Source organism: Diadema setosum, chromosome 19, assembly GCF_964275005.1.
Source record: "Diadema setosum chromosome 19, eeDiaSeto1, whole genome shotgun sequence".
NCBI lineage: Eukaryota > Metazoa > Echinodermata > Echinoidea > Diadematoida > Diadematidae > Diadema > Diadema setosum.
In genome coordinates, this window is record NC_092703.1 from 4,164,806 (window position 1) to 4,182,481 (window position 17,676).

A 17,676-nucleotide genomic window follows, 5' to 3' on the forward strand; every position below is an offset into this window, starting at 1 on the left:
CTTGCATTATGATATCGTCTGACCAAACGATCCCTTTTTTGTACAGACTTTACTTTTTTTTCTGAAATGAGCAACGCCTGATTTAAGAAATTTGATTATGTTTTATGTATGATTGATATACCATGTGTTAGTATTGTTATTCCTTTGAGAAATGTTAACATAGATTAAATTGAAATTGGGAAAAAGGAAGCGGTCTTTATAGAAACTTTGAAGGGAAATGATAGTAATTATGATGAAAGTTATCGTAACATTGTCACAGTCATTTATGATAACGGTAAATGGAAGATAACTTTGGCTCTTTTTCCTAATAACATTACAATTGCTCTTTGGCAGATCCTCATTGCTCGCCTTTAAACTTGGCCTCAAATTAGTGTATTAATACAGGATATGTCTGTCAGGCCATCGTCTATTCGCCAAAGTTTTGACTTCTCTTGGTTGCAAGATTCCTAGCTCTCTCTTGCCTCCGTGAAGCAGTGACTGTGAATCTGGACAGTGTGTACAACGCTATTAGGTTTTTCTGTGAACATGGGCACTAAAACATTCAAAGGAATAATTCAATACATGCCACACCCTGTTTCTGGAAGAAATGGGTGTACAAAGGAGGCCTTTATTATGGGATTGTAAGGAAACAAGACATGCGGCATGGGAAAATGATATCTTTTGGCAAAGTCAGAGCACGTCGTCCTTTAAGGAATTCAAGTCATAATATCTACACAGATTCAATGCCGTTGCTCTCTCTCTCTCTCTCTCTCTCTCTCTTTACTTTGATGGGGAGGAATTATTACAACAAAATAAATATATTCATGAAGACCTGCATCTCATTATATCCGAAAGTGGCATCAAAGCAGACATAGCTTCTATAATGGGCCATTCGACTTGATGACATACCGAGATACTTCATCTTGTCAAGTCGATTTGACATTCTTATCATATTGACGTGTCAAGATATGTATTAAACTCGCCATGTCGACGTATGAACTGACATACGTTATCTCGTCAAGTTGACTTTCCAAGTGTGTGTGGCCATGTCGACTTCCCAAGTAGTGTATATGGCCATGTCGACTTAATTCCCAAGATAGTGCATGTGGCCATGTCGACTTCCCAGGTAGTGCATGTGGCCATGTCGACCTACATTACTTCGCCATGTTGTCAGGTTGAATGACACTTTATCAATAGAAATCTTCCGTACGCTAGGCGCCACATGTCTCATCCCACTTTACAGAAGAACCTCCTGCAGAGAAAGAGAGAGAGAGAGAGAGAGAGAGAGGGAAAAAATGTGGTCTCTTTTGGGTACTGTAATAGAAACTCAGAGAAAGATACAGGGACCATTCATTCTATTGGGATTTATCGTAAGCCTTGCGCTGCATTGTTGCTCTTGAAAATAGCTTCTGATTCTTCCTTGGCTTCGGCGAAGCCAAGCAAGAATCAGAAGGGGTAGTCTGAAATATTTGCTAGCTTTCGCGCCATGGTCGTAAAATCATCGGAATCCATGAGGTTTTGAAAGGTCGTTTTTCCCCCAAAGAGGTGAATCCCGCTTGTAATAATAAATTCGCAATGAATGTGTCGCCAATAGGACTTATGAGTTGCTTCTCCTCTGTAAAGACCGAAAACTGCCGTGGTTTAAAATCTCGAATACTTGTTCTTGTGCCCTGATTCAATGTGTATTAAAGATGGCGCCGGCACAGACAGCTAAAGTCGCTCCGTTACAAGATTCGAGCGATCCTTGGAGATTCGTCGTGTTGGTGAGCAAATTTTGTGTTCTTTTCTTCGATGCGGGGCTGGCTAAATCCTTTGGAGTGCTGATAGCAGATATGGTCTCTCGCTTCGACAGTGATTACGAAACAATCGCCCTTATATGCAGCCTGCCTTCAGGTCTACTGGTTCTTCTTAGTAAGTAATGGTCATTGAATTTGCTATACCGCTAAACATGCTAGAAGCTTTCTTCTTGACATTCATACAACTGACATACCAAACGTACGACTGTGTAACTATCATTGTAACCTTGTGACTTTGTCTACTATTCATTCAAAAACCTCTCGTTTTGGACAACTCTGCAACCTCTTGACTGGAGGAATTCAAGCAAAGAAGAAGAAGTTTCCCTACCCTTGTTTATAGCTTTTGCTCTGATGCCCTTCGTCCCCACCACTTGCCAAATGTGCGTGTCTGTATACATTTGTTAACAATGGTATAGGGGAGTACAGAATGATACGGCAAAATTAGTGGGGGGGGGGGGGCATAAGGACGTCGTTCTGAAATAAGAATAATATAAAAATCGTATTATCCCCCAGTTTCGTAATGATGACTTTTGTGTCGTTGTAAGAAAAAAGACCTGAAGAGAGGCCTACATATTGTCTTGTAGCTTATGTAATGTTAAAAAAAAATAATAATTAGTCTCGGGTGCCACAAGACGTATAGGCCTGGATCCACACTAAAAGAAATGCCCCCTCCCATTATACTTATTCGATTTGGCTTGTTATTTTTCTCTTGGTTCCTGCATTATCAGTGTACATGCATATACATGAACACGAGTACACGTATTGGTGGTTCCTGGATTTACATGCATAAGTGTTTGGCTGTGGGTGATATGCGACTGAAATCATACGAAGTACAAGGTCACTATTTCAAATAGATACAGTAAAAACGTTTGTACAGGCCTAAAGAGTTGGCAGCGCATCCAGGGCATTATTACACAATATACAAGATGTAATGCGTTTTTTGTTTTGTTTTGTTTTTGTTGTTGTTTTTGTAGTTACTGGATAGGAAAAAAGTGTTGATTTATATTTGTAGTTTAGGATGGAATTGATCACGACATAAACATTTCTGGGGTTTTTTTTTTTCACCTTTTTTTTAACATTTATATAACAAAATTATACTGGAATGGTATCGATGGGGAATTGATACTGAGATTACACATTCATTTGAACATACAAATGCAAAACACACACACGCATACATTATTCAGCTTATGAAGCATGCCAATATTAAGAGAAACTTTATCAGAGATTATATTGCTCAAGAACACGAACCAAAAATATCACTGCACAGAAGAGCATATCCATAAGAACATCAATATCAGTAAACAATTAAGGTTAGTGGTCAACATGATGAGATGACTGTTATTCTTGATGATTTATCGATTGTCGTGTTGCGCAAAGATTTGCTTACATAACATTGCACAGTCTATTCTTACGGATAATTGTTATTCACTACATTCAAAAGATTAATATTAATATTAAATCTATTACATCTATCGACACCATACATCATTGTTTTCTGATTCAATCCTTGTGAAATATCAAAATCATCAAGAAATTAAGAACTGTTTGTGTGAGGGGATTTGAATATTTCACAAAGTGTTAAATTATGTTTATGTTTATTTCTTAAGAGAATGCGAGCATTGACATGCAATATACTTAAAGAGTGATCACAGTATACAGTGAAATTGGTAAGTTGGAATTGAACTTGCGAGGTAAATAATCCTGCCCCTGGACATTTCATGCGAGCATGAATTCATTCCATCGATATTGAACATATTAAGAACAACATATCGACCATGACGATACCATCAAATTTTCCCCAAGCCGGCAAGGAGAGAAAGATGAATGTAATTTATTGAAGCACATGCACTTAATCAGGTGCGACCATTGAATATGACAAAATGGTATGGCGGCTTTTGTAACACACCTTATCTGTGACACTGCATTATCCCATGCGTCCTTGCGGTGTAGTTTGTTTCAGAAGTGATATCTCCTCGTTTTAAGTGAAGCCATGGGGAAAAATCGTATTGAAAATTACCTAGATTGAGCTGGTTCATACTGGATCTACATAATGTCAGGAAAAAAAAAACTGCACAAATATTAATTAATCTAAGAGAGAGGGAAAGACAGACAAACAAACAAAGAGGGGACGGGTTGTATGTGTGAGTAGATTTACAATCTTCTAAAATGTGTTGCCAATCTAATGATCCGTTGTAAATAAACCGATTTATAGGTTTTAGATAATTCTGCAAACGGATAGTGGAAAATAGCGAAAATGTTTAGGGTTCAATGAAAGTTTGTATATATATATATATATATATATATATATATATATATATATATATTTGTCAACACCTTACATGACACTTTCAATGAATATAAAAGATAATTGTATTAGAAGATACAACTTAAATGACAAAGGTGGGATTTTGGCCCTCCGTGGGTTTATGAGTGCCAAAACATCAAGCAAAATGACTAAGCAATGTGATGGGTTACTATAAAATACACTTTGTATAGGTTCAGGTCCAGGTTTATTGACATTCATTTCCAGCAATTGTATGCATATAAGTACAAGTAACATGAGATCAACTTGAAAATGCTGGGCACATCTCTAGAAGTAAAAACAAAAAACAAAATAAAATAAAATAAAAATCTTGTGACGAGTGTCTCCTTAAATGAATTAATATGACATTCCATAACATGTAATATCACAGTAAATAGAAATACAAAACCGAGGAAAACACAAAGGTACAGAGACAGACAAAAACAGAAACAAAAACAGGGACATTCAAACACTGACATTGACAGGTAATGACAAGGACATCAACTTGGATTTACATAATAGTAATAGGGACATGAGACCCATCAAACGTGTGATACAGGTGATTGATTATGTAGCTGCATTATAAATAGTCGTGTGTGCTGGGAATTCCTTAGAATGTAAGTCTACTTGAAAAGAACGCTTTCCATCGACTTGTTACTGACATTATTATCAAGGGTAATATTATTCCCATACATTTTGACGGAGGTAAGTCAAGTGCTCTTTCATTACGCTAGAAGAGTGAAAATAATGTTTTATGTTGAATTTTCAATACTATTTCTTTACATTGTTGTCAACAATAACGTCGCAAAGTGTAGTAGTATCCTTATCCAGCGATAACGGTACTGAAGTTAAAAAAAATCATAACTTTTTAATCGGTCGTCCGATTTTCCCCAAAGTTTCACTGCTGTGTTCTACTGATATCAAATTGCTGCTTGCACTCAATCCATATTTGTGTTTATTTGGGGTTTGCTTTCTCTTAAGAATGAAGGCTGAGTAAACGTTCATTTTTTTTTCTCTCTCTCTCTGCAATGGGTATTAGTTTTAGATCATACTACTGCTGCCGCTACTACTTTACTCTAGGAAAAATAAGTTCAACTTTGCACTTTCATCAGTATCACAATGGGAGCACATTTAGGAGTGCAACTTTGCACCTCTCTGGTCTGACAGGTGCAAAGTTGAACCTTTCTTTCTTAGAGTGATATTGGCTGCCTTATAGGGCAAACTAATAATCGTTGTAAGGACAAAATACTTCATATCCAAGTGCATTTCATCAATATGACACTGACGTTCGAGTTCATGCTGTTCACAGGTCCGTTCGTGTATTCACTGATGAAGGTCCTGCCGAGAAGGTTTTTGGCCATCGCTGGTAGCTTCATGTGCGCCGTGCCCTTAATGTGTGTTCCTCTGGTGGAGACCCCAATCTACCTTGGCTGCCTCTTTGCTATACTAGGTTAGAACCTTGCTTTTATAGTAGAATGGTTGATATACTGATGAACTCATTTTTGACACCACTGTGTGTCCCAAAAATCAAGATATGACTTTTCGCATTAATAAATTTCATAATGATTTTAAAAATCCCAATGCTTATCCAAGATATAAAATTACAACTTGTTACCTATATCTTGCAGAATATCCCATTCAATTTGGTTCAGTGGTCATGGAGAAATGTGGATCTTTGTAAAGCATTCCATGTCCATTTCCCAAGTTTAGCACTTGAATGCTCTTGGCATCCATATGAATGGGAATATTTTGCTCACATTTAACTGGCAGGGCAACCAACAAAATAATTCAAATTTTGTGCATAACATTACATCAATATGTGACTATACAAATTTGTACATATATTGCTGTCACGATCATCTTTATAAAGAAGAAAAAAGAAACAGAAAACAGGAAACAGAAAGCCAAAAAGGAAGATAACATCAAGCCGGTCTTCAATGAGTTAATAATGTCATATCTTTCCGTAATCATTCATTTTCATATACCTTATAAATATTTGCAATTTTTTTTTAGTTGATAATGAAAAAAAAACAGTCACTTTTTTTCAAATGAGAGTTCTATGAGAGAAAGCTAATAACAACATGATATTTGGAGGTAGTGAACACAATGGACAACGTGTCTCCCTATACAAAACTTGGAGGAAAGGGATTTCCGACATGCTTTACAACGATCCCTATTTCTCTGTGACCACTGAAGCTAAATTTTCTGCAGGATGTAGGCAATAAGTTATAGCTTCATACCCTGACATTACATTTTGATTGATTACAGAAAGTCCGTTTGATTTTTCTTTTTTTTTGGGGGGGGGAGGGAGGTTGGGGGGGGGGCATACGGTACTTTATCGAAGTGGCGTAGATATCAGGCACCAAGTTACTTGTCTGACCTTCTCTCTGTACGCCCTTCTTCATCTATTCGTCCTCACAAATATTTCTTCGTGTCCTTCAAAACAACAAATCTATTTGTGATTGTTCATGCTCTGCGTTTGAGACTAAAGTCTGTGGAATCCTCTTAGCAAAGTTATTCCACACTATAGCACTAAGACACTGTAAAGAAGTTCTTTAACCATCACATGTTCCAGTAAATCCTTTTTATATTTCTATTCGTGTGAACTATAACTAGATTTATGATATATTATCAATAATGGTACGTTTATGTTGTATATATATATATATATATATATATATATATACGATTTGCCATAGCTCTGTTACAGCTCATACGACCTGTGACGTAAACGCGTTTTATTCACACCGTTCTGCTCCGTTTCGAGTTGGTGAACCCCCTAAAGAATTCGCAGAGAGCCTCAAAAGGTTTCCTTTTGATAGACGAGCGGTTCAACGACTTTAGGACATAACGCTTTGTGTAACCTGGAGACTGATTGTGAAACATAAAACGTCGCACCGTAGCGTTGTACATGCTATCCAAAGTCCCCGATCGACACAAAAAGTGCAAGGCATTTCGCTTGGCAGGAAAGCAGCATTATTGTGCCGAAAGGTCCATTATTATGCCAACCATGACGGGTGTGTCTGAAATTATATCAGCTTTAAAGTTACTGTTTCCCTTTGGGAGCAATGATTTAAAAAATGTTCGAAATGTCATTTTGCACATGCGTAGGTTAGCTGTATCACAAAACACGTACCTATCATTAAAAAAATTTCGTATTAAAGGCTAAACTATAGGGATACATCACTATTTTCCCCACTAAACCATAATTTTAGACGGTTTAGTCTAGAGACATTTTATCATAATTACTGTTCACATTGTATGTGTATGCTTAGAAATACTTTACACTGATTACACTAATTCACATCTTTACATTGGTTGTTTCTATTCCTAAGTAAAATTTTAGAACTATTTTGAAGCACTAAAGCTGGGTTATTTGTTTCATCTGCAAATTGTCAATAATGCCTTTAATCATCCTTGCTTCATCAACTCTAAAAAAATGAAGAATTTTAGGAATATGAGAGAAATCATGTATAGCTATTTCAGACTTACATAAGGAAGGCCTTTGTTATACTTTTCATCCGTCACTCATATTGCATCGGAAGCAAGCTTTGTTGCTTGCAGCCATCTACCGAGGTGTATCGGATCGCAGTCTGATGAATCCGACTCGTGTTGGGCGACTATCAGGTTAGTGTGAGACATGGCTGACGAGCGTGATCCTCGACGATCTTGCCTCATCGGGTCACCGCCCGACATGACTGACACTGACCTGATAGTCGACCAACACAAGCCAAATTAATTGGACTGCAATCCGATGCACTTCGGTGGGTGGCCGGAAGTAAACCCTGCTTCCGACGAGTGACCCCTGAGAAAGAAAAAAAAATCTCTGTGGGATGGGGTGTTAGCTATCTCTGTATTTTATAAAGTTGTATTGAAATTTCCATTGAGATTCATGACGACAGAAATGTGGCAATCTGAAAGCTCTTCCATTATTTTTTTCTGTTTTGTGTTATTTTGTTTTTTTGTCAGTAAAAAGTGTTAAAGATACTTTTTGATATGGTGGCGGGTGAACAAAAAGAAAAGAAACAGAAAAAAGAATATTTTGCTTACTGAGCTAAATGAATATGTCCTTTTGAGGACTTAAAAGAAGGAGAAGAAAAAATCTTTGGTTTCCAATAGAGAAAATAGAGTCATTATGCTACTGCCAAGAGTTATATGGAAAATATATCACCATGCTTTCAAAAAAAAAAAGTATATTATTGAATAGTTTATTCCAGCACTATTTTCTTAGATAAGTGATGCGTATGGTATACCTGGCCCCTTAAAACTTATCGCTTTTTAGAAACTTCTGATATTCATTTTCAATCTTGAGTCTTATTTTCATCCTAACTTAACCTTTGACTACTTCTCTGTCAGGGACTTTGGACAGTGTGTGCAATGCTATGCGACTTTCATGCCCGAATTCATGAAGGTGGTACAATCTTTGTCCATGGTTTAAACCATGGACAAAGATCGTAGTTTTGTACGGGGCATCAAGTGTCGCATGCCCTATTCCGCTAAGAAAACGGTCATTTCGTTGCGAAATGTTAACACTTCGTCGACGAAATGACGGATTTCGTAACGAAATAGGCCATATGCGACACTTGGCGCCCCATACAAAAGTACGGTCTTTGTCCATGGTTTAAACCATGGACAAAGATTTTACCACCTTCGTGAATTCGGGTCTCTGTCTCATTGGCACTCGGTGCAAACAGAGGGTAAGCAAAGGGGTCGGCAAGAGGGTTAGCTTTGCCAACCGGTGGGATCAGGCAATTCAGAATTTCAAAGCGGAAATGTTGTTGAACAGTGCCTTACTATTTAGCAGATGTTTAAGGTCTTCCCATCGACAAGACTAACATCAAGTAAAACAGAATATAACTATAGGTCTGATTAAACACGACGTTGGATCAAAAATTTAACACCGAAAGCACATTTTTCTATGCAACGAAACTTCTAGTAAATATTTTGAAAAGAGCGTGAATGCTTTCATGCCCATTACACCAATACGGCCCATTATAGAATAAATTATCAGGAATGTCCAATTGACGTAATAAGTTGTCATGATTTTGCTTTTGTAGCTCTCTGAAAATCCATTTCTCGAGGCAGAAACTGAATTCTTAGAATTCACAGTTTTATGAACGTGACATTCCTGTAGAACGTATGTAGAAAATATGCAAAAACAAAAGCAAAACAAAGACAAAACAAAAACAAAAACAAAAACAGTCGAAGGGCAAACCAGCTTTGGAGGCATTAACAAACTTATCAGCTTTATCACATCGGTTTTCCTAATGATTACATGCATTTTATGCTTCATTCTGTTGTGTGTGGTAGGTATTATAACTAGTTAATTTTTCTCATATCGTGTGTTCATGTCTTTGCAAAACAGGATTTGGAATGTCCATTGTGTATCTCATCAACTTAGTAACTCTCAACGACTACTTCCCGAAATCGTTCATCTTTTTCAACACATTCAGCACCCTTGGACTAACTCTAGGGGCGTTTTGTCTTCCAGTCGTGGTAGAGAGGTCGTTGAGAGCATACGGATACAGCGGTGCGTTTCTCATTTTGGGAGGAATGTGCTTGAATGGCGTTCCCTGTGCCATGACAGTCCGACCACCGAGAGATAAAGACAAGCTTAGTGTGCATCCCACAACTGTACCGGAAACAGAATGCATTATGGAAGGCGACAAGGATTCTTCAAAGCCACTGCTAGGCTGTGACAGACCGTCGTCTGAAAATAGGAACACGCCACGGACTGGTTCCGGTTTCGGATCCGGTGAGGCCTTACAGCTGTCGTCACTTCTCTCTAAATTGAAATCATGTGCCTGTTTCGCAGAGCCTCTCTATGCCTTGGTTATTCCGAGTTTCACCCTGTTCAACATCTGCATGTACGGCTGGATGCTATTCCTCGTACCCGGGGCGGAGTCCGTAGGTATTGAAAGTTCACGGGCCGTTTACCTAGCGAGCATCGCTGCCTTTGGGGGTGTACTCGGAAAACTTTCTCTGTTGGTCGCTATGCTTGTAAAGTTGGACTTGATGGTTGTGTATCTGATTAGCTGTTCAGTTTTCGATGTCACCATCTTCATCACTTCAGCGAGCGACGCCTATTTCTACCTTGCGATAATGGCATTTATTCAAGGATTTGCCGTCTTCATGCTGGATTCTCTAGGAAGCGTGCTGACGAAATTAACCATTGAGGATGAAGAGAATGTACCAATTGCTCTCACTGCGACGTCCTTTCTAAGTGGCATCGGTAGTCTAATAGGCGGTGCTTTATCAGGTACGTATGTTTTTGTATGAATCGAATATCGCATGTCATCACTTACCCTGATAGAGTCACGCACGTTTACAGAATAATGATTTGGCCTTTAATGATTTATGTAACAATAATGAAATTCCTGTTTCTTAGACGCCTCCTTACCAAATTTGAAAATTTAAGGAACGTTGAAATCGACTTTTTCTTGTTTGCACTTTTTTTAACATGGATCGAGTAGCCTATGTGACATTGCCGTGATTAATGCGTTTTGTGTTTAGCCATGTACATGTGCACATATCTGAAATGACGAATAAAATAAAAGTTATAATAATAATAACAATGAAAATAAAAATGATAATAATCATGATAATGATAATAATAATAATAGTAGTAGTAATAATAATAATAATAATAATAATAATAATAATAATAATAACAATAATACTCATATTACTATAGTATTGTGTTGAATGGAATACTGAAATGTAAACGTTTCTGCAGTACAATCACAAACTTCCGATGTTTTATTTTTCGACGTGTTGCTACATGAAATGCGTCCTGAGCATAAAACCTTAGCTAAAATAATTGTACATTGTCACATTGGACTTTCTTACCCCAGTGTTGTAAGCAAATAATGGATGAACGCTAATACGTTTCGTGTCTTGGTTTTTTTTTTTTCTTTACTTACTATCAAGGTCGTATCTACGACATCACGCACTCGTACAAGGCAGTCCTCGATACGTTGGGTCTTGTCCTGTGCTCCATGATCGTCAACCTCATCGTTGTCTTCGTGATCATTCGCCGCCGAGCTAAAAAGAAAGCAACCTGACATGGAACTGATTGACACATTGCCCTACATCGACGTAAACAAGCATTGAATTGATTAGTGTTTTAGTACTAGCCATGATGAAAAATCATGGGCGTAAGATACGTACTCGAGCAGGATTCGAACCTACGACCTCCTGATCTCCGGACAGGCGTCATCTCCACTAGACCACCGAGCTTTCGCCCGACAGCAAGTGTTGGTTCAAATCCTTATAGCAATTTCTAATCCTTATAGCCATGGTTTTTTTTTTTTTTTTATCATGGCTACTACTAAAACACTGATCAATTCAGTGCTTGTTTACGTGGATGTAGGGCAATTTGTCAATCAGTTGCAATGAAAACATCTCGACGGAAGAATTTCATGAATTTGAATAACCTGACATGGTTTCTTCAGAGTATAAGATTTTGGAAATGATGAAATTTGACATCAGCCGGCTATGAAGGGCGTTTTGCAACATTCCTAGCGAGTAGCGTTGAGGAGTGTTTCTTACACGGCCACATAATTGTTAGGCCCAGCTACCTTGATAAATCCTACCCTTGTTGTAAAATGTCGTCGATCCATTTTGCAAACTTCATGGAATTTTGCATGGTTGAAGAATAATGTTTTCCCAAAACGGGTATGGCGTCTCACGGAAATTTACCTCAGAGCTAAAAAAAAAAACAACAAAAAAACAAAAAAAAAACCCCGAAAAACAAAACGTCCCCCTTTGTATTCAGAATAGCGGTTGGAATTTTTCGGGGTCCTCTAAAGTTTCTTAGTTTTATTATTCTTAGGAAAGGTCTGAATTGCCTTGCTGTAGGCCCTACAACATAAAAGCTGGTGAAAGAAATGTGCTATTCAGGGTTACAAAAAGGATACGCATATTAAACAACAACAAAAAAAATTATTTCAAAGAATTACAGTGTTTCAAAATGTGACTGATAATCAGCTATTAAATTTGAACAAAATCGGGCAAGAAATAAGGATATTTCACCTTGTTTGAATAATATAGGCGGTCATTACCAGACGGTTATGATCAATTATAGGTGACAAGTTCTGATCAACTCTCTATTCACTTAATGTATATTATGATTCTATCCAATTGTTGTTCGTTTTAATCTTTCCGTTTTCTTCCGTCCAAATCAATAGTTTATCAAGGAGGACACATCTCTTAACGTGAGAGATGGATGTATTTATATAGACATTATACGAGAAGTACAAACATATAAAAATAAAAATCATATTGACGAAATATTAGCATGTTATGGAAAACAGACTGTCAACACATTTTCTTGTCCCAGTTTGATGATTACATCAAAGTCCGATTTCGCTCAATTTTTTAGCAAGTCACAAATATTGTCTCGAGGATGAGAAGTATAATGTTCATATTTGCTAGATTTATTCATTGAACACAACAAGATATCGAGTCATTGTGACGCAAATTGACAGCTTAGTCCAATTCAGGAACAGAATGACAGAGTTATGGACGTAGTAGCCTACAACTGCAAGCATCACGATTACTGCGTGTGTGACTTACTAAGTGACTTTTTGAATGATAATGATATTGAGGGAATAACTGTTCAATGAAATTTCGTGCATGTACGTTTCAATGATAAGATAGGCCCATTACTATTGATATGATGATATGTTAACATTGAACTATCTTCCGTTTGAAAATTCAGAATTGTAAGTAGCCACTTATGTTTTCAAATGAATCTGAGTCATATTTCATTTTCATATAACGTACAAGATAGTAAATCGTAGTATATTAAAGTATGTTATGGAATTTCAAATAGAACTTCCTTAATGCCTGATGATAATGCATAATATATAATATTATGTTGCTTGAATAAAAACAGAAAAATCAGAGAAGTCATGGAAGTAGATCAGTGAAAGTTTGGATTTTAAAAAAAGCAGATACAGACACAAACACAAACTTTTAAAATTTAAATCTGAACAGAATAAGGCAAATTGGAAGCTTTGCCAGATGTGTGATGTAGGTGTTGCGTAATTCTCATTTCAGTTCACGCACACACACACACACACACACACACACACAGAAATTTGCTTTCTTTTTAAGATTTTTTTTTCTTTACACCCGTGCTTGGTATAATTATATGAAAGAGTAATAAGTTTTTTTGTTTTTTTTTTGCATGCCCTCCTGAGCGGATAGTTCTTACTGTGAGCAAATATTTCCGAATAAATGTAAATTAGTGACATTTTGTGGACAAGACAAATTTAGAGCTGCTCAACAGCTAAATCACAGTTGCCAATTTGTCCCCAACTCCCTGAACTTTAAAAATTTGTACATCTCTTACATTTCCAAATTCCTAATTTACTCATCTGATTCTTCCGTTATCCTATACAAAGCAAGAACTTAGGATAGAATCTCCTTTGAAAATTCAATATGAAATGAGGAGACATTTTAATCGTAATGTGATAAAAATTACCTTGTAATTTAAAGACACTTATATTCAAATTGAAGAACTTCTTATAAATTCCTTTATCACTGAGGATTTGCATCTTTGAAAGCCGTCAATTTACTTCATTGTTTTATCGTGATTCATTTAATATATCACAATTTCTATTCAGTATATCTCGGTAAATGGTAAGCCCGCGGTTTCGTGTGCTCTGGCATTGACCCTTGAACTCTTCCTCAATTGTCCCTTTCCCCGTTCTCTTCTTCCTGTCCACTTTTGCCTCCTATTTATTATTTCAATGCGTATGTAAGAGAGCTGCTTTGCTGCGATTTTGTATGATTACTAGTATTATGATTACTATGATTTGTGTACACTTGTATGTACGTATAATTATGATCGGTCATTTGTTTCTCCTGCATCTCGGGCAATATCGTTTCGTGTTGCTTATTACTATTAACAATGATTAATCAGTGGCGGATCCAGTGGGGGAGGGGGGAGGGGGGAGGGGGGAGGGGGGAGGGGGGAGGGGGAGGGGGGAGGGGGAGGGGGGAGGGGGAGGGGGGAGGGGGGAGGGGGGAGGGGGAGGGGGGAGGGGGAGGGGGAGCGCACGGTGCATGCGCCCCCCCCCCTCTAATTTTGTAAAGGCGCCCCCTCTTTACGGAATTCCTGGATCCGCCCCTGATTCACTACTGCTCATGAGGGGACTGCATTCTACAATACAAACTATATGCTTTTTAGCAGTTCCCTCCATTTCCGACAACTTCTCCTGAGCTCGGTTTAGTTACAGTTTGCTTATGCATTTCCTTAAACTATGTTTTGTTTTATTGTAAAGAAAAAAAGAGCTGCATTGATTTCGTTTGTATATGCAAATGTCATAATTGTACTTTATACTTTTGCTGGAAAATGAAATAAAATGCAATGCAATGAAATGAAGTGTAATTGAATAAATGAAAGAAGATTCCATTTTTGTCCACATAAAAGTTATCTTCACTTGATTTTTTGCTCTTGCCTTTTGTTTTTCTTGACTATAGAATTCAAGAGAGGAAAATTCATTAATATTTTTTTTTCTGTCACATTGTTCTAGAGCTGTCACAATGTGGCAATGGTATCGCTCTGCTCGAGTTTCCATTTTGGATTTTGACCAGTATTACTTATTCTTCGGCAAACGCTCGATACTCCACTGAAATTTCATACCTTTCTTTTACTACAGTCCTATTTTGAAGAATACATAATCAATGGAAGATCACGAATTGAATATATTCAATGATTTGATGTATCTTACCATGTCTTTTATTTAAGTATCATTTTACACACACACAGAGAAAGACACGCACACACACACACACACACACACACACGCATATATATATATATAAGATGACGGAGTAGCGAAGTAATGCATTTTCTTCCATCAGTGCTATTTATTCAATAGCATTGTTGGACTAAAAATGCATTACTACCCTGCTTCGTCATCTTTTCTGTACTGGTACCAGCACGCGGGGCGGACTGCAAACATCGTTTTGTACGCATGTATACGGGTATATGAATGAACTGTCAAATAAACGCGGTTGACTGGGAAAGAACGAAATATAAAAGTCGTACGTAATTAACCGTTAACCTGTTGTCGTTTACAGTTGTTTAGCAGAGTTTGGCTCGATGTTTCGAGCTCTGTTTTCATCTATTTGTAATTTGTTTGTTTGTTTGTTTGTTTGTTTTACATTATACCGCAGACGAATTAACTCGTCACCTACACCACAGTGCACAACGACGGAGTGCTCGTTGTCAATTTGTGTGTGTGTGGGGGGGGGATGTTTCACAAAAAATTCAAGTTAAGATCTTGAATTTTAAGATCAGCTTGAAATTATGGTAGGCTGTGTGTGACTTTAATAATATTCTAAATTTCATAATTTCATAAGAGTGAACACTTTTGACTTTTTTTTTTCATACAGCATTAAATAACAAAATAAAGTAAGGGACAACAGAATTTTTTCTGTATATTTCGATAGCACTTTGAAGTGGATTCTAAAAACATTAGATAAAACCGGAACGAGAAACCAACGGCCTACCATAATTTCTTCGTGAAACACTCCCCAGGTATGATACTGAAGGACCCACTGACATCATCCCCTTATCCAGTGGTGGATCGGGGGGGGGGGGCGTACCGTGGGCGCGCCCATCACTCTTTGATTTTTGGTTAAAACAAAATAAATAAAAAGAAAAAAGATGAGGATACGTCCCCCCTTTAATTTTGCAATGCCGCCTCTCCTTTACGGAATTCCTAGATCCGCCCCTGCTTTATCCAATGTCTACACTATATGCAGCACAGTTTGGTTGTTGCAACATCATTAGGAGAGCTTTGCTGAAAGTAACGGGTTGCTGGTTTTTCGGTCAAGGATATCTACTTGTTTTCAATCTTCCTAATATGAGTCGTTTAATGCAACAAGTGAAGGCTGCATATACGTCCTACGGAGGGAAAACATCGAACCACAAAGGAGCGTGTGCGCGTGTGTGTATTAAAGTAATCTGTGTGAGTATGTGTATCTGTGTACAGGTCGAAGAAATGAATGTGCGCAAAATAGACATCCCGTTTTCGAGCTTTTGGCATGTTTATGTCAAGAGGATCTGTATATCATTGTGAGCATGATAATACTAGACGGTTTGAGCTACAACATGAGCAACGTGCGCTTAATATACATACATTGGAAAGTACAAGTATACCTAAGTCTCTTCCTATCTTATACATAAGATATGGGCCTACATGTATCTTATAGACCGGTCATCTGATGCTACACATCTTATGTTCATCCATGGTGAGAAATATGCAAGTATGCAAACATGTTTGAGATACAACCGAGTAATGTTGCAAAACATTCGTATGAAACATTCAATGCGAGTTTAAACATACGCAGAAATACATGGCAATTGCTTATAGTTGTATACATGACATGAATAAATACGAACCAGGTAATGAAAAAAAAAAAAGAAATAAAAGCCTTACTATTCCACTTGATGTTCAGAATATGTGAGGATTGTCTCCGCTGTGAAAAAAAAGGAAATATGTTATCTATTTATTCTATACAGAAATTTGTCATCACGTACAAAATGGGTTTTGTGACATTACGGCGTCAACATGGCACCGCCTGTAATTAAGCTTCTCCCTCTGCAGTTTCAGCGGCCGAATCAGGCACTTTTATCAGTTTAACTAATCAATTTGTATTAAATATTAAACCTGCATGTCATGATGTGCACGCAATGTTTCCCCGATTCAGCGTAAAGCCAAAATAATTACCAAAATGATGCACTCGTATGTGCTGTTGTCTTGGCGATTGTATTCTAAGCTGCGAAACATCGTTGCACGCAACAACCAACCCGGAATTGAAAAAAAAAAAAAAAAATCCTCTTAAAGCGCAAGACGAGTCATGTGATTTTTCTCCACGAAATGCTCAGTATTTGTAATTAAAGTCACAATAATTACAGAAATCCAACGAAGAAATATCATTTGGGTAACAACATCAGTCTGTAGTGACATGAATCAAAATAACATATTAAGGCATACTGTATCTATGAACAAAGGAGAAATCAATACAGGGGACCGTCATCATAAGCAGAGCTTGACTAGGATGAGGCCCTATATGATACGAATATAATACAACACCAATTATATACGTATGTACTCATAAAACTCTTAATCTTATTACACGAAAAACATTTTGCGAAAGGAAAACGAAAGGAAACTTCCTTAAATTTACTACATTTACTTCTGACATAATTGTAATTAGCTTCATTTATATCTTCAAATGAATTCATCTCCAACCTTTTTGAAGAGAAGGAAATTCAGTTGGCTTTGCAAACACACACACACACACACACACACACACACACATACACACACACAAACACACTCGATAAAAACCACTTAATAATTCAAACAATATCGGAATTCGACGTACTGCACATAACAATGCTTGTTGCATTTTTTTTTTGTGACTAAAGAATTGATAAATACCATCAGTCAGGATGTCATAAGCAGATGGACAGAAATGATTAATGATTTCATCGTAAAATTAGTTGTAACGCCATTCTTGATAGCTAAAAACGGTAAAGATAGATCAAGGGAAATAAAAGGAAATATTACA

At 37.3% G+C, this 17,676-nt stretch overlaps 1 protein-coding gene across 1 annotated transcript; it reads left to right on the plus strand.

Annotated features, from left to right (window-relative positions):
- The first annotated feature begins 1,670 nt into the window (after positions 1-1,670).
- Positions 1,671-11,144, plus strand: LOC140242909 (monocarboxylate transporter 5-like). The gene is made up of 3 exons (XM_072322656.1): positions 1,671-1,890; positions 9,446-10,339; positions 11,011-11,144. The coding sequence occupies exons 1-3, from the start codon at positions 1,671-1,673 to the stop codon at positions 11,142-11,144; spliced, it is 1,248 nt and encodes a 415-aa protein (XP_072178757.1).
- The last annotated feature ends 6,532 nt before the right edge of the window (positions 11,145-17,676 follow it).

Bases quoted from the DNA above. Each gene is read 5' to 3' on its own strand.
- LOC140242909 (XM_072322656.1), top strand. From the start codon at position 1,671: ATGGCGCCGGCACAGACAGCTAAAGTCGCTCCGTTACAAGATTCGAGC. The intron at 1,891-9,445 runs GTAAGTAATGGT...TTTGCAAAACAG, and splicing joins AGGTCTACTGGTTCTTCTTA to GATTTGGAATGTCCATTGTG. The intron at 10,340-11,010 runs GTACGTATGTTT...CTTACTATCAAG, and splicing joins AATAGGCGGTGCTTTATCAG to GTCGTATCTACGACATCACG.